The sequence below is a fragment of the Quercus lobata genome, chromosome 10 (assembly GCF_001633185.2).
Source record: "Quercus lobata isolate SW786 chromosome 10, ValleyOak3.0 Primary Assembly, whole genome shotgun sequence".
Classification (NCBI taxonomy): domain Eukaryota; kingdom Viridiplantae; phylum Streptophyta; class Magnoliopsida; order Fagales; family Fagaceae; genus Quercus; species Quercus lobata.
The window spans coordinates 32,866,891-32,887,964 of NC_044913.1; the positions used below are offsets into that span (position 1 = coordinate 32,866,891).

The window sequence follows — 21,074 nt, forward strand, 5'->3', positions numbered from 1 at the left end:
TGTTAATAATCCAGTTTATGATGATTTAGAACACATTCTTTGTGATGTTAATAATCCAGAAAATGTTTTGTTCTTCCATAAGACGACAACAACAACAACACAGTCCCAGTTAAAGGTTTTGGGTTTATGCTGATATAATGGCCCAAGAGGCCCAGTTATGTTGTAAGCCCATGTAGGACTAATCCTAGCTTCTAGTCTCTATATATATCCCGTTAAGGATTTACTATAATAGTTGACTTAATTATACAATAAAGATTTAGCCACTAGGGCTTTATCCTATGGACATAGGCTGTCCAGCCGAACCACATAATCCATTGTGTTCTTCTCTCTTTCTTGCTTATGCTTCTCTATATTATTTTATTCTTGTCCTTAACAATCCCAAAAATTGTTCTTCAATAAGACATTTCAACAATTATCTCTTTCATACATAATCTAATCTATTTGTTGGGAATTTTTGAATGTGTTTTGATGATAATTGGTTATTGCTTTTTGTGAAAACTAAAGATCATGTAATGATACCTCAGCATCAAACTTAATAATTTCATTACCAAAACTTTCAGAAGGTATTAGTAGATTTGTTGATGCAAGACAACTAGAACAAAACTGAAATAACGGCAGAATAAAAGATATGACCTAAGAGCCAGCACCTAAGCCTTGCTTGGAGTCAGTACCAAGCGGGGAAACCACTAGAAGTCAGCACCTAGGGTAGACCTGGAGTCAGCACTAAACCAAAGAAAGACCAAACGGCCATTTTTTTTTATTCATCAAAATATCAATTATTTCCTCAAGGAGTACAATAAATTACTTATAAAGGATTACTAAACCCTAGTTCTAATTGGCTAGGAAACCCTAATTGCCTTATTACAAAAATAACTTTGCTTCCAAATTAAAATATTAATAGTCTAATAGACTACTAGGACCTCAAACATAAAAAATACAATTGACTTGCACACATAAATAATACTAAATAAAAATCTTCTTGCGTCTCCCGCATCATTTGTACCTACAAATTTTATAACTAAATTTCATACATCAGCTATTGGTTCCTCATGACAGATGTAATTGAATGTTCATCGTCCTATTTTCCTTTCTATCTATCTTACTTTTTCCCCTGCTGAACAAAATGAGACCTGCCACTACAAGGAGGCTATTTATGATATACCAAATTGGAAATCCTGGGCTTTACACGCTTTTTGATGTACATAGATGTACAAAATAAATCTTTTAGCATTACTAACCTCCCGAATTCATTATAATATAAGAACAAAATTTCGACCTGGACAGTGCTCACTGTGCTGCAAATGATTTACTTGAATATTTATCTCCTTTGGCCCTAAAGTTCTTTATTATGGAATCATAGAATAAACGAAGGTTATTGCTATGCCTAGGAGAATGTATGTTGAACAATCATCAATAGAGATTTTAAACCACATAAGAGCTGAATGTCAGATGCAGAGATAGCATTGGACATTTCAAACAGAAATTTCTAGATGCTAATAATAGTAGTTGTATAACTAATAAAATTAGATATAAACATCAACACAGAATCCACAGAAAAGCTTCATACAAGAGCATGCATGAACAAGTATGGAAATATGGCATTTTTTTTTTTTTTAATCAAACAGTTAAAAGAAATATAAGAGAAAAAAATTTATGAACTGCAATAGAGATCTACGCTATTTATAACCAATTTTTTGAGGGGATAATTCTATTATGATACAGAACCAGCCATCAAACTTGAAATCCTTTTTTTAAGGACCACCAAACTTGAGATCTACGCAACAAGTTAGCACAGAGTGAAGTCTTTAGCTATAATGTAGGCATTTGGCTTAGAATTTGGACTACCAAAGCATATAATGTTTTGATAGACTACCAAAGCATATAATACAAGGCAATATAGAATAGCAATAAACTTATAAATTAACACAGGAAGAACAGCCCTAAGGTTAAGAAAGAAAAACACCTTATGATCAAATACAGATGAAGCTATTGAGTTCTTTTGTTGAGTGGCTCTGAAATTGTCATATGTTGGGCAAACTGTGCAATAAGGATCATTGCACACTCCTAACTGTCCAGACCTCAGTAAATGTTCATTTTTGGTAGCATAGTTGTCATTCGGCCAGTCATTCTGATCCTTTCCTCTGGAAGAAGTAAACTTTTCTGGCACAGGTTCTGCTTTTTTTTGTCCAGTTACACCTTGATTAACCGGAAAAAGGCTTTCAGGTTTACGGCTAACATATAATGGACCACTCATCTGTGTGAATGGAGTCCTTCTTTCACTCCGTAAGGGACCAGTATAGCCCACAAGGTTAGTTTCACTATCATAGGAATCCAGTGAGTTCATAGGAATAGAAATTGACGAACCCCTTGTTGTGGATGCAAATCTCTGAAATCGAGAATCCGGATGTTCATCAAAGAATTGCGCATGTGTGTCTGAAAGCATAGGTATATCATCTTTTTCAAAACCAGCCATTTCTCATCAACTAGACCTACAAAAGAATGTAAAATAAACAGTTAGAATGAATATTTGCACCTGCTAGATAGCAAGAAAAATAGTCATGCCACCAAAATGCAAGTATATATATTCAGTAACTTGGCACCAATGCTTTTCCAACTAGAAGGAAACAAAACCATATTCTGAGGCTATTCACTCAATCCTTATGATCTAAGTGCTTGCTCAAGATATCACAAATTCTCTTCTTCATTGTTTCCTCTCAAGTAATGTAATCCAATATTCAAATTCTTGCTGTTTTTCTTCTTCAACAATATTTAACTCCAATGCCACATGCAAGAATTCAGGATAACTTATTTTGCCCTTCAGCCCACTAAGTGCAATAAAGCATCAGGTTATCCTGCATCATGCATAGAAATCCGCCATATTCTGATAACACACATTAAAGCTCAATTTTTTTTTTTTTTTTTTGGTAGCCTAACTTTCATTTTTTATAATTAAAAAAAAATTAATAAGAAAACACTCAAGAAAAGAAGAAAAACAAAATGAAGAACAAAAAAAATAGTCACAGACAGAGGATAGTAGATGCATAATGGAGAGTAATGATGTGGCATGGGATAGGTGGAATGACATGGCATGGCTGAATTTCACATGAGTCATATGGTTATTGTACCTAAACCCACATTTGCCAAGTTTGTTGTAGTATTTGAAAATTGGAGAAGAAATTAGTTGAAGACACATGCACATGCTAGTTTTTAGGAAGTTGTAAGAAGTAGAGAAGCCATGTGCTTTATAAAATCCAAGCATGTGATAAATGTGAGTTAGTTATGGATGATGTTATCACTCAAATACCCATGAACATGCATTGTAATTGGTAAATTGATTGTCAACAGATTTCCTCTCTCTAGAAAATGAAAGTATTAACAAAAATACATTTCAGACATGATTATGTTTCTCTCTCCCCTTGTAAAAGGAGGAGGATGAGGTTGTGGGCTCAAAACCCAGTACCCAAAAAAAACAAGAAAGATTTATCTTCTACTTCTAGACTAGTGTAGCAGGACCATTTGACTTAAACAAAACAAGACATTTGCTATTAACGTCGCAATCAAGAGTGAGTTTAATAAACCTCTTCCAGCATCACCCAAAATAAGGCCAATTGTAAATACTAAATACTACAAGCACAAGGTTAACAACACACTAGTAGAGTAAGCAAAAAGGACTTAGAAACCATTAGCAAAGAGTATGTCAGTGGTATTCTTGAAATCAAGAGGTGTTCTTGTAATATTGTCAAATAAAAGATTACCATTGTAATAATAAGATTTTTTTTTTTTTTTTTCCATTTTTGGGTTCTGTAATCTAATAAAACCTCACCAAATTCCAGTGGCAATTTGGCATATAATTCATACGTATGTGCATGTGAGCGTACAATAACATAATCTAATAAAAACAAGTTTAAGACTTGGAAGGTAAAAAGAAGAAAAAAAAAGATTTTTCAGAAAAAAAGAAATGAAAGTGGGAACAAGTGGGTTTTGAAATACCTGTTTGAAGAGAAGAGCAGAATAGTAGTAATGGGTAGCAGGGAGCTTCAAACAAACAAACAAACAAAAAGACAGCAAGTTCTCTAAAAATGTAACTCTCTCAGACAGAGTAAATTGGATTTTGGTTCTGAAAATGGAGACGCTGAGACAGAAAATATATGTTAAAAAAAAATGGAGCAACGACCATTTTTAAGCTCAGGGTGACATAAAAATGAAGTCGCTGACTGTAAAGTAAAGAAAGAGAAAAAAAAAAGGAAAAGAGTTTTTAATAATAAATTAATAATAATAATAATACTGACTTTGAGGACTTTGAAAAGTCAGTTGTCGTGTGGGAGGGGGTTGGATGGACAAAAAGGCGAAAAGAAAGGGTTTGTTGTTTGTTTTACATTTACCTTACGTCACATCACTTGCTTGCTTGGAAGTTTCAGCGGACTTGGTGGGAAACCAGTCTTCTGGGTCTACGTCTCCGTCCCCATTTAACACGGTGCTTCCTTATTTGCCTTCTCGATCGGCACCTTCCTTCCTTCCTTCCTTTCATATGTTACCTGCAGTAAACGGTCCGCTGCGTTTGACTTAATTTTCATTTCTTTTTCGTTATTAAATGGTGTGGTTGGATATCCCTTATTCTGCGAAGGGTTTTGCTAATAAGTGTCCTTAGGACACTCATTAATAATCCATTTTAGAAAAATTTTAATACAATTTTTATGGGAAATAAAAAAACCTATCAAAATATTAATTACTTTTTTTTCATTTCCTATAAAAACTTTTTTTAAATGGATTATTAACCAGTGCTCCTAAGGGCACTCGTTAGCATTTCCCTTTTGCTAAAACTAAAAATTTATTACTGAAAGTACGATAGATAAAGGTAAAAATTAGTTGAAATAGTACCGTACGGTCCATAAATAGTACCAAAAAATACAGTAGAACCTATGAATAGTAGTAAAAAGCAACATGATTATTTTTCACACCTCCACAAATTAAGTTTGAATCCAAGAGAAATTAAGTTGAACTAAAACTATTTAAAAATGCTAAAATAAATTAATAAAAAAACCAAATCACTACACGTAAAATAAAAAACAAATAAATAATAAATAAATAAAGCAACGCAATATATGACGGAGTTAACGTTTCACACTCCCATAAATTAAGTTTGAATCCAAGTCTACTGTACTCTACTATTTAAGAATACTAGAATCAATCAATAAAAAACCAAAATTAAGTGAAGAACTGCAAAATGAAGAATTTGACATTTTCAGTGAGAAAAACTATCTTCCTTTTATTTTTTATTTTTTTGTGTTTCTATTTTTCTATTAACATAGTTCAATAATTACTTAAATTCTATGATTTTTTAAAAATATTTTACATAATTCAATTTATCTTAGTTATTGATGTATTTTTTGATTTGGTGTTCTTAATTGATTGTGCAAATTATTTCCTCAATTTTGGCAATATCAAAATGGCTAGATACAAGTAATTTATATGTAAACTTTTACATTTACATTTCAATACTATGGGGGTCAAAAACCACTTACATAAAAATGTTATTGAAGGATGCTCTATCGGGGGTGGTGTTGGTTGACAATCACAATTTATTTATCAAAAGAAAACATAAGAGGGATGACTCCACAATGGGAAACTCAAACATTTGATTTAACTAACACAACTTATATTCCAATTGAAACTTGCTCATTCCAATAGAGAAAACTATCCTTCTCATGGTACTCAACTATCATGGACTAGAATTTCTTTCCACTTTTTCTATTTTCTCTCTCTTCCTTTTTTTTTTATCCCCCTTCTATATGCCAGTCTCCCTCCTTATATTGGCATATTTTCCGCCCTTATCCTCCCAGTTGTCCTATTCCCAGCTGGATTCTCAAGGATATTTTTCCTTTCTTTATTGGGTTCCCCCCTTCCTTATTCTAAAATGAGAATTTTGGGGGTGTTTCTACTGTTTAAGTTGTCTCATATGTATTTAATGCGGCAAAGGTTAGGTGGAGAACCTCTCATTAATGCAGAGGTAAAGATCTCCGCTATTCTTATATGTTTGGAGGGTTTCCCAAGGTTATTTCCGCCAATGGTGGGCACGCCATGGATTATCCATGTTTGGTTCCTCGAATAAGAGTTTGCTAGATGTAGAGTATCACCAATTTCGTGGGAATGATTATCCTCCCAGCTATCCTATTCCCAGCTAGATTCTCAGGGATATTTTTCATTTTCCTTCCTTATCCTGAAACAGGAATTTTGAGGGTGTTTCTACTGTTCAGGTTGTCTCATATATATTTGATGCTGTAGAGGTTAGGTGGAGGACCCCTCATTAATGTGGAGGTAAAGATTTCCGCTATCCTTATCTGTTTGGAGGGTTTCCCAAGGTTATTTCTGCCAATTGTGGGCACGCCATGGATTATCTGTGTTTGGTTCCTCAAATAAGAGTTTGCTAGATGTAGTGTATCGCCAATTTCGCGAGAACGATTATCCTCCCAGCGATTCGTAAGGATTCCCTTCTTAAATATATGGACCAGTTCCAATCCATTCCATGGGATCTTCTAGGCTATTGGGCCTTATCTCAAGTAGATGGGTTTGGCCCATTCCACTACATGGGGTCCTCTAGGTATTTGGGCTTTAGGCCTAGGTGAAAACTCTTCCATCCCCCCACAAATACAATTTTTGTTTTCTCTTTATGTACTTTTATTTATCTATTTTTAAAATGATTTTGATTGTGGTATCCTAGAAGGTTTAGATACTTATATATATATATATATATATAAAAAATTAAATTACAATTTTACTACTAAGAGCTTTTAGAAATTTAAAACTTGCCATAATTTTTAAAAATATTTTATAATATATTCTTTTGCAACTAAAAAAAAAAATACATAATATACATTTTCCATGTAACTTAATTTTTAAAAATATTTTTACTATTTTATTTTTTATTAGATTTGATTATATGATCAATTTTTTTATAAAAAAAAAAATTATATATAATTTTTTTATTAAGCCGTGCACTAGTAAATAAATAAAAAGAAGAAATCGAATTATTATAGTATTAAAAGGGTTGTGGAAGAAACCAAAATTCGCCACCTCAACTCAATTGATATGTTTTCTTGAAGCTCAAGTTGGAATCCACAAACAGCCTTTCACAAACTTGCGTTGCCGTTGCGTATAAAACATAAACAACACCAAATCTATTAGTCAAAAAGTCTCATCGCTATTTGCTCGTCCTCTTTCTTTCTCATTAATTCTATTCGTTCTTTCTTTTTTCTTTTTTTCTTTTTTAACAATTGGTGCTTGGTGCTGGTTTTTTTTTTTTTTTTTTTAATTTTATTTTATTTTATTTTATTTTTTTATCACAAAACAAAAACAAATTCGGGAATATGGCATTGGTAAGTCCCTTCTTTCTTTTAATTCCTCATTATTGAATTGATGTCATATGGAGATACATACATGGGGCTAATGCGTTCTTTGTCACACACACACACACACACATATATATATATATATACACACACGTACTCATTACTCAAATGCTAAATTTTGTTTACAACATTATTCTCTCTATTGGGGGGTGGTCTTATATATTTAGCTCAGAATCTGTAACGCATAAATACAAATTGGAATTATAAGTGTTGCAAAACAACTTTATATATTGGAAGGAGTTAGGAGAAGAAGCATTATTAAGGTTGTTTCAGTTTTGGAAATTCTTGACAATCATAGATAGTGTGCATATAATAAGTTGTCTTCCATAGTCCATGTATAAGTATAAGATAGCTGTCATGGCCAAAACAAAAAGATTTTCCAACTTGTCGTGATGATATTTGAGTCCATAATCCCATAGAAGATTTGAGCTTTGTTGTGAAATTATGTTTTCTGTTCCCTCTTTGTCTTTGGAATGAATCTTCCTGTAGCAAAACTAAAGCCTGAAACAAGTCAACAACCCCTTCTCTTTTTTCTTCTTCTAAATTCCTGTTAGATTCATGCTATATAATTCCAGAAAGTTACTTCTTTTTTTTTTTTAGGGAGGTGGGGGGGAAGGTTATAGTTGCTTTTTGGTTTTGATCTTCATTTCAGCTATATGACACGTCTTTGAAAGATAACAAGTAATAATAATATCTCATTACTTTCTGTCACATTATATAGGGTATGTTCATTTTGGCTGCCTTTTAAAAATAATAATAATAATAATAATAATTCCGTCTCCAAGAGTCATACATAACTTCAAGAAGTGTATATGAGATGTACCACGCTTGTTTATGGATTAAATGCTAAAATGAGATTAGGAAATATAGATTGCATTCATCATCATGTTAACAGGGATTAACAGAAAAAAATGTGATAAAATGAAACATTTTTTTAAAAGTTGAAACTTTAAATGAAAAATACACACAAATTAAAGTTGGAGGTCTTTGGCTTGCTTTTCAGGAAGCTCCTCTAGCAGTAGGTGCTACTGTGGCAGCTGCAGCTTTAGGGGGTAGATACATGATTGTAGCATGGCAAGCATTCAAAACTTACCTTTCAGCTCCCCGTGTTCGAAGATTTTATCATGGTGGGTTTGAGCAGGTCATGACTAAACGAGAAGCAGCATTAATTCTTGGAGTCAGGTAATAATTTTCATATTTTAAGCCTCATCCACCCTACCCTATATTGATGAAAGAAAAGTACCCATTATATTTTGCACATCTTTGTAGCAGATTAGGAACCATTTGATTGTTCATTTCATTGGTTACAACTGGGGTATGTAATAGGTCCATAAATGATTCATAGTTCCGTTCCAGTTTTTCAAATATAATGTATTGGTTGGGCACTAGATATAAAGTTTCTTTTTTTCTTTTTACTTTACAATAATGAAGTTGTTCTTTATTGATGTCCTATAAAAATCTGTTTCTTTTTTGTGGGTCCTGATCCTGAACTCATTTAGCTTTCAGGGAAAGCGCTGTGATGGAAAAGATTAAGGACGCTCATAGAAGAGTAATGGTGGCAAATCACCCGGACGCCGGTGGAAGCCATTATCTTGCATCCAAGATAAATGAAGCCAAGGATATCTTGACGGGTAAGACTAGGGGAGGAAGCTCAGCATTTTAGATGACACAACAGGCTAGGCCTGGCCACGCCACGGTACTAATGTATATTTGGAGGTTTCAATCATATGTGATATGGGAAAAGAAAAAAATAAATAAATGTGTATTTGAGTTTTCTGTAATAGCTTTTCTCTATAATTTGTCATTCACTTGATTTTGTTGGAAACGGATCTATCAATAATAAAGTTTGGTTATAGGTAGCCATATTTTTATTTTGTTTACAAAAGGCACCCCCAAAGTGATGAAATTAGTTTTTATAAACATGGTCTAGTTATTAAACCTTGAAACCAGCCATATTTCGACCTTCGGTTCAACCTTGAAAGTTGAAACTATGAACCCCTCTATTTTCTGATATTTTTAGCAGTTTGATATTCAAAACCATGCCTCATTGTCTTTAGAGATTAAAAACTAATCTCCATCCGGAAGGAATGGTAAATCAAATCCCATGACAGACCCAGTGATTGTTTAACAAGATATCTATAGTATAGGGATTGAGATCAGGTGAAATTCCTTTGAATGGTTGAGATTGATAATTGCAAAAAGCAACTTTTAATCTCAACTAATGATTCAAAAAAGTGAAGAAAAAAGTTAAAAGATGTAAAAAATGAAAGTTAAAAGAGGTGAAAAGTGATAAAAATTTGTGAGTGAAAACGGTGAATTGCACCCAGTGTCATACCCTAAGTATTGCACCGGATCCTAATCCGTAGTATGGAAATGGTGGAGCCCAGAGTTCTGTCAGTGTCAGCTACTAACAGATTGTTTCAATTACAAATTAAATTCTAGAAATGCAACTTTGAAGAACAAACTCTCCCAGTAAGTGCTGGTTAGGTCAGTAGGGTAGGTATTCTACCTCCCACCACGAAGGAATAAGCCCACGTAGCATGCTAGAGATGATTACAAAAGTACTCATTATAGTCATGTCTTGATTTCAAACGTTCTTTCATACTAGTTCTTAAGTGATGAATGCTTTGACAAAGCCTGTCTCGGGAGGAGATTTGTTAGCCTATATAAATTTCAATCTTGTAGGCCAAAAAGTGATCTAGTGTGCTAGGCTGCTAGCATTTAAACCAAACACCAATTTCGAAAACTCTGTTAGCTTCAAGTCTAATTAGGGAAAGAGGGAGGAAAAAAGAGGGAGATAAGATACATAATAGCAATACAAGGTAAAACTAACTTTCCAATTCCACATGAAAAAGTAGTTTGTTTTCTCTCAAACAATAACAAACGAAATGATTGTACTTCTTAGGAAATGAAGGGGGAGAAAAATTGAAGCAGGCTCTAGCTGTTCTGATATTTTTATCCAAAACCAAATCAAAGTAATCTAAACTCCAAGGAAAATGCAAATAAAAAAGAAGGAAAAAACAATCGCAACAAAAAGATCGCACACGTATTTCTCACACAGGTAAAACCCATAGAATGCTACACATTAATATAGACACTTCTCTGCCACGAGGATGGTTACAGAGAATCTGGGTAGAATCAGGGTACAAATCCGATATCTTTGAAGTATTCATGCTCAAGAGCACTCCTGGCTGTAATTCTTCTGCTGGGGTCATAGCAGAGCATTTTCTGGAACATGATACAAAATGCATAAACAGTAGGAAAACATAGTTGCCAACATGTATAGCATTTTATCCATTTGTGATGATCTAGAATAGTTATGTGCTCTAGCCCATGAAAAGCTTCTAACTTCTAGATGTCAAAAGCCGATAACGTGAGAAAGCATGTCCTCAAGCAGATGAATTTGGGTTCATATTTGAGTTAAACAGGAAAATAAGCTTATTGCTAGTATAAACATTGCAATATCAGGCGGCTAAAACCATGAGCTAAGAACCTGTTTTCAGGCCAACATAGAAGAGCTATGACTTCTTCATAATTTTTCTTTTCTTTTCATGTTTTGTGCATTACCAGAAATATATATTTTATATATCAAAGTGTTTTCAAGTAGTTGACCATTTTTCTTTCCTTTTTCCCCCTAACTTGCAAAAGCTTGAGTTAAAAAAAAAAAAAAAAAAAAAACCCTTAACTAACCAAGAAGCTGATATCAGTTTCTCCCCTCATGAGGGAGACAACTATAATAAATACATCAAATGCAAACTTACTGAAAGAAGATCAATTCCAGCTGAATCAAGACTTGGAACCACAGCTGCCAGATCCTGGTTGTAGGGCACGCAAATTTTCAATAAGATATACCCTCAGGACTTGATAATTGATTTTTTTTTTAATTAGTCATGGTAATGGAAGTTTATGGAACAAAATAACACATAAAGTTAAGTTACCTTAGAAGGCCATTTGGGAAAGGCAGATTTATAATCAGGCAAAGAAGTCACACCAGGCCACGTATCTTCATTTGGAGTACCCAAGACCCTTCATTTAAAAAATTAAAAATATAAAAACAAAAGAAAGACAGAAACAAAAAAAAGATAGATAGACAGAGAGACAGACAGAGAGACACGTAAATATAATAATATACATGCATCTTTAGAAGAAAAGTCATGTAGCAACTTCTTTGAAGATTTTTTTTTATTTGTTTAACTACTTGACAAGAAGTCCTGTCATTTTTTTGAACCCACAACCTCACCCTCTGTCCCACTATTTTGGGAAGGAGGAAATAAGGAAGTACCAGTTGAGCTATAGCTCATTGGTTATTTACTCCCAAATGTTCTAATTGAATAAATCATCAATTTGAAAAATACTTCTACCATTCTTTCATTGGGCATATATATATGAGCGACAATATATATATTGATTGCTAAGTTTACACACGCACCTAGTGAATTTATGAACCCATGACCTTAACCTCCACTATTTTCTTCTTAGGGAGGAGGTGCCATTTGAGGTAGAACTCATTGGTGAGAGAGAGACCTTATATTTAATGGCTCAAACCTTACTGTGCACATCCAATGATTGTCAAACATATGATTTCTTCAATTATTCAAGGTCAACTAATTATATATGCAATTAGCATCTAGAATGTAACGCATCAGATTAGATTTGATTTTCATCAAAAACCAAATGCAAAAATGTAGCAGAGTGCCATAATAAATAAACCCATAATCCAGTCCAGTAAATTTGAGGCCACATTATCCAGCCACACAGTGATCTATTCAGGTATATGAATAATCTATTTACATGCATAGCAAAATACTTATTTATAGCACATTCAGAGTCACCCTTCCAATCATATGGCTGCCAACTTAATTATCCAAGAAGTTTATAATGGAAAATGTGCCAGGGAAGCTATTCACCTGAAAATTTTAAACAGCTCATCAATCTCAGAGTCCCCAGGAAATAATGGCCGTTGGTTAACCATCTCAGCAAATATACAACCTACCGACCACACATCAACAGGGGTAGAGTAATGGCGGGATCCAAGCAATATTTCTGGAGCTCTGTACCACAGTGTCACCACCTAAATGGAGCCACAAAGAATCATCATCCAGGTATGATAATAATTGATGGATTGAAATTTTTATTTATTACTTAAATTTCTTATTAAGTGATAGCAGTGGTATTAGAAACACTGCTATGGCGGTATATCATTTTGTCATTGAAACCCAATAAGATACAATTATGTAAAGGGGAAAGTCCAAATAAAAATACAAATTTATCCTCGTGACAAATTAAACCCCACATTTTCATTATTGTGTCAATTACTTGAAAATTATGAAACTCTTGAGACCATAGGTGAGGTGTTGTGCACAATATTGAAAGTACGTTTTTCCATTAAGGGCTGTTAGTGGCTTTTTGACAAAGCGAGAATAAGAATTTTTCATTGATTAGTTCCAATAAACGCCTTCAGTAGTTCTACTAGAGCAATGAGCCATGAACAACAAAGTCCAACAACAAAAAATGGTAGAATATGCACCTCCATAGCATGAATTACGATTTTTTGCAGGTCTTGTGAAAGAAGAAAAAACTCAGATCTGGCAGCTAACCAAATGCCCCACATGACAACAGGCATTAACCTGCACATCTTTTCTTCACTTCGTGTTTATTTTTTGGATAAATCATATACACAGAACTCATGCATGTGTACAAGATTGAGCTCATGATGCACCCTCAACAGCTTTTAGTAGGGGAGGGGATGCCATTTGATCCAAAGGCCATAACTTTTACTTTTTGATTGTTACTTACAGGTGGATTAAATTCATCATAGTGTTCAAATTTTGGCAATGAACAAAGAAAGCCTAGAGCAATTGCAATAATTAAACATCACTATACACTATTACAACAGGAAAACTCTATTGATTGATAAGTTACACATCACCCAGTGTGTCTTGTCTATGAGAGACACAGATAAGAACAAAGGATAGTTGAACCCAGAGAAATTTATACCTCGTGTGTAAATGTCCTGACAGGAATACCAAATGCTCTGGCCAGTCCAAAGTCAGCAAGCTTCAGTGCATTGGTGCTGCGATCTATGAGCAAATTCTGGGGTTTCAAATCTCGATGAAGAACCCGATGGGAATGACAATAAGCAATGCCACGCAGAATTTGATAAAGGAACATCTACAGAAATGAAAATTATCACCAATTGAGTATTTCCATTGCATCATTATTGCTAAATTTTATACAGAATCAAGGTAAACCAAAAACAAGTTAAGGAAGAATGCATTTAAACCTAGAAAAATTAAACCCAAAAAAAAGGGTATGGTGAAAATATGATCATATTAGATTGCACTGAAAAGTTCTTTTAATATGATCAACAAGTAAATGAGAAAGAAAAATATGCAATAAATGACACATATTTTGGGCTGGAAAATCCATGCTCGGCAACTGTAGGAATTGGCAAAAGCTGAAAATTTGTTCACAAAATATCAAAAAAGAATAAGAAAAAAGAAAAACAATATGCATCTTATTCTACCGTCTCTAACCTCATCACAGAAGTTGTGAGGCATTAAAACCTAGAAATGGCCTGCACCTGATGCGACAGTATTTTTATTTGCCAAATTAGATAACTACTAAAAGAACTACAATTATTTCACTCAAAAGATCACCCACAAAAAAAAAAAATTGAAGAAAAGGAAAATCTTATTGTATAGTTTCTCCAAAGGGCAGAAAGCAGTCAATTACTTTTACTTGACGTAGATCCTTTGCAAATTCTGGAGATGAATCCATGTGCTTCTTCAGATCCAAGTCAAGGTACTCAAAAACCAGATACAAGCGCTTCTCACTGTGCACCACATCTTGTAACCTATCAACCACAAATTCATCAACAATTACAGGCGATCTCCAAGAGACAAAATAACCATCATAATGTTATCATAGATAAAGGACAAATAATTGATGCCAAAAAGTTCACATCTGAGAATTTCCATATGCTAAAAATTTATGTAGCATGAAGATTCTTGTAACATTCCCTGTAACAGACACATCAGCTGATCAGCATGCATGTGTATTAGTCACCTCTAGGAGCACCAGATAGCAGTCGTTTTGTTATGAGGTTGACATGCTAATGCCATTGTCCTTAATAAGCTTGCTGCTCTTATAAGAGCTAACATGCACAAACCAGAATGCTAATTGTCTAGCACTTATCAAGAAGAAAAAAAAAAAGGTTATCTATCCATAATCCTTGTAATTGTATATGCACTTGCCCATCAGTTCAAGAAGCAACCAATCACAGGAACCAGAATTTCTTGGATATGAATAACTATAGTGTAAATCCCTCCCCTCAGATATCAGAAAAGCAGCGGCAGAAGTGCTCTAAATGAATTAGAAAGGGCGTTGATTAAGTGTCCTATTTGCTGTAAAATAACAATGGACTTCCACTGGAAAACCTTAAATAATTGAGAAGATAAGCAAACTAGTACTGGCTCAATCAGCACCTCTTCCCTCCCCACAAGAAATGGTGGAGGGTAAGATTGTGGGCTTAAAACCCAATGGGTGTGAGTGCAAAACTATTAATAAAAATGTCATGTGCACAGGATATGTATAAAAGTCCCTCTAAAGAATTTATATAAAAAGCTATATTCTATAAGAAAGGAGTCTACAAAGTCTACAACATAGTGCATATCACTAATGTGAAAACAAGACCATTCAAACAATAATCTCAAAGACATAGATTTCGGCTCAACACAATCCATTGAACGTGCGATAATTCCCCTCCCTCCAAATGACCCACGATGAACATAAGAACATCTCCAATGGTCTATGTAAACCCAAAATTCTCTCTATAATAGAGAGTGAAACCCCAAAAAAGCTCTCCAATGGACTCTTTATTCCTAGATTTTTTTTTTTGGCTCATGAACAGTAGCTCATCAAGTCTAATGAGCTATTGTTCACTCTTCAAATGCTTTTTTCCTATTATAATAATTAGGTGTTGAATAAAAAAAAATTGGAAGATGTGTAGTTAAAAAAAGAATAAATAATGAATGAAGAAATAATATTTAAATGAGATAGAGAATGGGATAAAAAATCTATTGGAAGTGTATTTGAAAAAGTAAGTAGTTAAAAGGTAAAAGTCACTGTTCATTATCCAAATAGTACAAAAATTTGGAGATTCTGCTGGAGATGCTTTAAGAGAGCTATGTTCCAAGTAAAAGATCCACCATGTTTCCCAAACCAATTCCTCTACTCAAACAGACTTGAGCCTTACCTAATGGACCCCAAAAACAGAAAATACAAAAGACCAAAACTCATGAGGAACTTTACAATGCACAAGCAAGTGATCTAAACACCACTACTTTTACACATACGACACAATCCTCCAAGATTATGCCTCTCTCCTAATATTAATAAGGCTATCACATGTAAAGCATTTACCCCAAGTTGCTGTCCACAGAAAGAAAGTGACTCTTTTTGGAACTTTAGTGCACCAAATGCATTTCCAATGGCGCCTCTTAAGACCTCGTTATATGATCAAACATCAAACTTAGCATTACTAGTCAACATTCACCTCAAGCAATCAAAACCTTTTCCACTTGAATATAGAATATTAAACATAGATTCCACTGATTGCAATTCCCAATCATAAAAACACATAAAAATACAATAATCCATAACCATGTGCCCCCAAATTTGGAATTTCCAAGCAAAATGTACAGAAGCATTCTTATCAGCTATAATTGCATATAACTTTCGGGATCAGGTGATTCAATGCTTGATTACCAGTCCAATGCTTGAATCAATGACACGAATCAAAAGGAAATGAATACCTGACAATGTTGCCATGCTGCATTTCTTTCAAGAGGGAGATTTCGCGAATTGCGGTGCTTGGTACTCCCTCGTCTTCCTGCTCCAGCCGAATCTTCTTTAAAGCGATAGTCTCATTAGTCACGCGGTCACGAGCCTTATAAACCACGCCGTATGTTCCTTCCCCAATCTTCTCAACTTTCTCATACTGACTCACATTCACATTCACATTCACAAACAAAATTAAAGTCTAAAGAATTACGAATAATGAAAAAAGAAAAAAAACAGAAAATTATATCTGGTGACGGACTAACCTGCTCCATCCAATCCAATCCAGTCCAGTCCAGCTAAAACTGCTCCAAAGCCAAAGGAGAGATAATAACATATTTTTCAGTAAATTTCTTGAAATTGAGATTTATCATTAAATTCTTGAAATTGAGCGTTTTCACAATAAATCAATAACAAAAATAAATAAATCAAATTAAATTAAAATTAAAATGAAAATCATCGACGCCAGTAAGTAACATTCACACAAAAAAAAAAAAAAAAAAAAGAAGAAGAAGAAGAAAAAAGTGGATGCATCGGCCATACCCATTCACAGTGAAAGAAAGAAGAAGAAGAAGAAGAATTACCTTTCTCCGGTAAGCAGTGGAGAAAGTTCAGTTGAAGAGAAGAGAAGAGGGAAAGGAGATCGGATGGGAAAGGAAATATCTACTCTCAACTCTCTACTGTCTACTCTACTCTGACCCTCTACTCTACTCTAGGGCGCCCTTTTTTTTCATTTTTTCTTTTTTTCAATTTTCTTTTTTAAGTTTCGGTCTTTACTTAAAAATCTTTGTAAGTCAATTCAATAAATTTTGCTTAAGAAATCAACAAAATAGCCGAAATTCGATTTTTTTTTTTCTTTTTTTCTTTTTTCAAGTAAAAGTCCGATTATCAATGCCCACACATCATATTCATCAATAAAATATTCTACAAATTCATAGATAAACCTTTTTTTTTTTTTTTAGAAAAATTGATAGATAAACATATATTGAAATTTTATCGTGTCTTATATTGAAATTTGGTCTTTTGGCCAATAATGTAATATTATAGATATAAAAAACATAAAAATAAAAACATTTATCAATTAATATTGTTTTTAAAAATAATTTGTGAGCAATTTGTTCAATAATTAATTATTTGTAATTGCTACCCTCCATGTAGGGCAGGATTGACTAATTAAACTTATTGATCAAGGGGCTTTCAGGTCTCCAACAATACTAACACAGGCGAGAGACCCTCTATGCCATCTTAGTGATGGCTACCTTGGAAACACACAAATAATCCAACCATTTGAATTGACAAGATGTGAGAAAAAAATATATAATAATTTTAATTTGGCAAGATGTGAGGGGGGAAAAAAAAAACAAAACAAATCACTATAGTTTTTGTTATCATTTTGAAACCTATATGTTATATTTAATATTTTAGGTAAATTGTAAGGTACAATCTAAAGTTTGGGGTTACTTTGATTTTACAGCATGAAATTTGGAAAATTATATTTTAGGTAAATTGTAAGGTACATCCTAAAGTTTGGGGTTACTTTCATTTTACAGTCTGAAATTTGAAAAATTGAATTTTACATCCTGAAATTTACCTCTGTTAGCATAAACAACCCCTCCATTAGCGAACTTGCCTCGGTGACTGTCAAGTGACATGCTGTCATCTAACATGTAATTTTTTTTTTTTTTTTTTTGTCACGTAAGCAAGTCCACTAACAAAGGTTCTGCTCTTGCTAACAAAGGTAAACTTCAAGGTGTAAAACTCAAGCAACCCCAAATTTTAGAGGTGCACTTTGCAATTTACCCTTATTTTGATTTATGACTTTGCCTCTATTTGTGGACTCTAATTTACCGACAAACCCTACACTACCAGAGATATTTTTCCTTCTTCTATTTAGTAAGGGTGAGTTTGGTTCAGCTTTTTGAAAAAGTGCATAATGAAAAAGTGGAGTTTTCAAAAAGTGTATAATGAAAAAGTGCATAATGAAAAAGTGTTTTTTCAAAAAGCTGAGTGTTTGGTAAAAACTGTTAAAAAGTGCTTTTTGAAAAAGTTGAGTGTTTGGCTAACACTTATAAAAGTGGCAGTTTGAAAGGTAAATTACCAAAAAGGACAATGTATATAAGAGAGTTTATTTCATACTTAAATCAATATTGTGAAATTATTTTTTTCTCACCAATATTAGCTAATAATAACCTACCACTTAAGATTTATTATAAAAGTATTGTGATAATTTATACTGATTTTAATTTGAACGTACTATTATAATTATTTTTTTTCAATTTCTAAACAAATTATTTTTTTCTCACCAATATTAACTAATAATAACATATCATTTAAGATTTATTGTAAAAATATTGTGAAAATATTGTAACAGTATTTCTCAATTTTAATTTCTTATTCTTTATTTTATGTTTCCCTTATTTTATTTTATTTTTTTATCCATATTTTCTTCCTTTTTTTCCCTCTTTTTTTTCTCCTCCACACACATACCTTCATTTTTTTTTCTTTATTTCCTTTTTTCCTCTCTTTCCTTGCCACTTCTTCCACACACGTGCCCCTACTTTTTTTTTTTTCCCTTATTTCCTTATTTTTCCCTTCCACTCTACACGGTCCATCATATATCCAGAATGTTCCACACACTTACAAACCCCTCTCTCATCTCTCAAGGCGGCTCAAGGTCTCTGTATCTCTTTTTTTTTTTTTTTTTTTTGACACTTCGAAAGCTAATGATGATGATGAAGAAGATGAAGATGATGATGATGAAGAAGAAGTCTTTGCATCTCTGCATCTCTTTTTTTGTCCTTTTTCTTTATTTCCTTATTTTTCTTTCCTTCTTTATTCTTTTTTTTTTTCACACTCCAGAGAAGAAGATGATGATGATGATGATGATGATGATGATGATGAAGATGAAGATGAAGATGATTGAAACATAAGGATTTTGGGATTTTGGGTTGATTTTGAGTTGGGTTTGGGATGGGTTTTCCGGATTTGAGTTGATTTTAAGTTGTTTTTGTGTTGATTTTGAGTTATTTTTGGTTTGGTTTTGTTGATTCTGTGTTCGGAATATCAAAGGTTGAAATGGGTTTTGTTGATTGTGGGGGTAGACCGGTGAAGAAGTAGAGGAAGACAAAGAGGAAGAAGAAAAGGAAGACGAAGAAAAAAGACACAGATGAGAGATGAGGGTGTGAGAGAATTGATGGGTATTTCGGTATTTTCGCGTTTGCAACGGTAATAATACAAAACGCGCATAGCGCGTTTTCATTTATGGACCCTCAGGGGTCCATAAGCCCTTCCATGTTTCCCCTTCATTTTTTCTCAATGCTCAAAACGCAACTTTTATAAAAAAGTTGCGTTTTGGGCTTACCAAACGCATTTTTTGGTTTAGCTTTTTTCAAAACGCCCTTTTTGGGCTTAAAAAGTGGAAACAAACTGGATCTAACTCACTTTACGAGAAAAAGTTTTTTTAAAAAAAAAAATTCAAGTTACATTTAATCTAATTTTTTAAGGAATGTTTCGACAAATCAACATTTGAATTACATTGCTTTGTCACACTCTTCGTGCTTACAAATATCAAGATTATTAGAGATTAATAACTATTTCATCAAAAAAAAAATTAATTTAAAGTATTTTTAATTTTAACATTATATGCAAAACATGAGTTTATAGATTAGATAATAATAATATTCAATTAACATGAAATTTATGAGGTGAGATTTATTAAGAGGCAACCAACATGACTCCACCCTATTCACGTGGACATGGTCAAAACCTATGTATATTTCAACGTTTGGACTGAGGATGTAGTCTCTTATAAGGTTATGACAAATGACTTAGTAACACCATATGACTTGGGGGCACTATAGTGCAATATGGTCTATAATAAGAATTTCTTAAATCTAAGTTAAAGACATAGTCATACTAAGAATTGTGTGGATTTGATTGGATCAAATTGTATAGAATAAGTGTGTTATGTAAGCTTGTACATAGTCCCACATAAGGTATTTACTAGGTAGATCTTGATTGTATAAGTTATTACAAAGAACCCTAATTGTAATATGACTAATCTTATTAGGGTATAATATAAATGTGACTAGTGTTTCCTTTAGTCGTGGTAAATGGTTTTAGACCAATGTCCCACTCTTGGTGGGGACAAACATTATGAGTCATGTCACATCATGAACCATACATGCAAGGACATGTGTGCAGAAGCATCATGGAATCCTATATAAGCTAATTACAAAGAGAGTGATAAATGGATTGTTTGAATTTGTGCCCTAAATTCCAATTTGTATGACATCATTTAATTGATAGAAGTGGTTTATTTTATATGAGAATAAATTATATGTAATCCATGAGATGCATTGTCTGTGAGTTATGTATGGGAATGAGATTTGCATACAGAAGATCTAATCACAATTCCTTGTAAACTCATAATTTTAGTTTATAGTTGCTGATGAAATTGGGTATTTTATATGATAAGAGTATTACATATCAGTTATGAGGATCTGTCTTAATCGTGGAAGTGGTTGTTAGAAGGGTCAAGGTTGTCCAACGAAACTATCTTGTAAAGAAGAGTTAGAAATCTAAACAAGAGAGGGAAAACTCATATAGAGAGATTTTAGTTATAGAGGAATTCTTTTAGCTACACATAACTCCTTTCACAAATATGGATCTTTGGAAATAACCCATTAAAAAATGAGTGTTATTGTTGAGGAGCTTATAAACGTTAGACATGAAGGTAATTTGGTTTAAGGATAGTTTACAGAAACTATGGGGCATAATAAAAAGAAGAAACCTAAGGAGAAATGGAGTAGAAGGGTGCTTTGCTCA

General features: G+C 33.3%; 3 protein-coding genes across 6 annotated transcripts in view; 1 reads left to right on the top strand and 2 right to left on the bottom strand.

The window, feature by feature from the left end:
- Window positions 1–4,523, bottom strand: part of LOC115963892 (probable cyclic nucleotide-gated ion channel 20, chloroplastic) — a 44,404-nt gene extending 39,881 nt beyond the window's left edge. For 3 of the 4 annotated variants that reach the window (XM_031083121.1, XM_031083122.1, XM_031083119.1), the window contains exons 1-2: window positions 3,991–4,232; window positions 1,964–2,489 (exon numbers count right to left, since the gene is read on the bottom strand). In XM_031083121.1, the coding sequence (XP_030938981.1) occupies window positions 1,964–2,473 (510 nt within the window). In that variant the 5' untranslated portion in view covers window positions 2,474–2,489; window positions 3,991–4,232. Of the gene's footprint in view, window positions 1–1,963; window positions 2,490–3,990; window positions 4,233–4,382 lie in introns of those variants that run through there. The other variant, XM_031083120.1, reaches the window with a different exon arrangement.
- Window positions 4,524–7,338: 2,815 nt separating this feature from the next.
- Window positions 7,339–9,220, top strand: LOC115962495 (mitochondrial import inner membrane translocase subunit TIM14-3-like). The gene is made up of 3 exons (XM_031081344.1): window positions 7,339–7,373; window positions 8,410–8,588; window positions 8,913–9,220. Exons 1-3 carry the CDS (start codon window positions 7,365–7,367, stop codon window positions 9,067–9,069), a joined length of 345 nt encoding a protein of 114 aa, XP_030937204.1. The 5' UTR covers window positions 7,339–7,364; the 3' UTR covers window positions 9,070–9,220.
- A 993-nt stretch (window positions 9,221–10,213) lies between these two features.
- LOC115964733 (cell division control protein 2 homolog A) lies at window positions 10,214–16,990 on the bottom strand. The gene is made up of 9 exons (XM_031083991.1): window positions 16,832–16,990; window positions 16,514–16,552; window positions 16,223–16,407; window positions 14,142–14,262; window positions 13,404–13,577; window positions 12,314–12,477; window positions 11,345–11,432; window positions 11,168–11,221; window positions 10,214–10,634 (listed from the first exon to the last, which is right to left on the bottom strand). The coding sequence occupies exons 2-9, from the start codon at window positions 16,520–16,522 to the stop codon at window positions 10,545–10,547; spliced, it is 885 nt and encodes a 294-aa protein (XP_030939851.1). The 5' UTR covers window positions 16,523–16,552; window positions 16,832–16,990; the 3' UTR covers window positions 10,214–10,544.
- Between the last annotated feature and the right edge of the window lie 4,084 nt (window positions 16,991–21,074).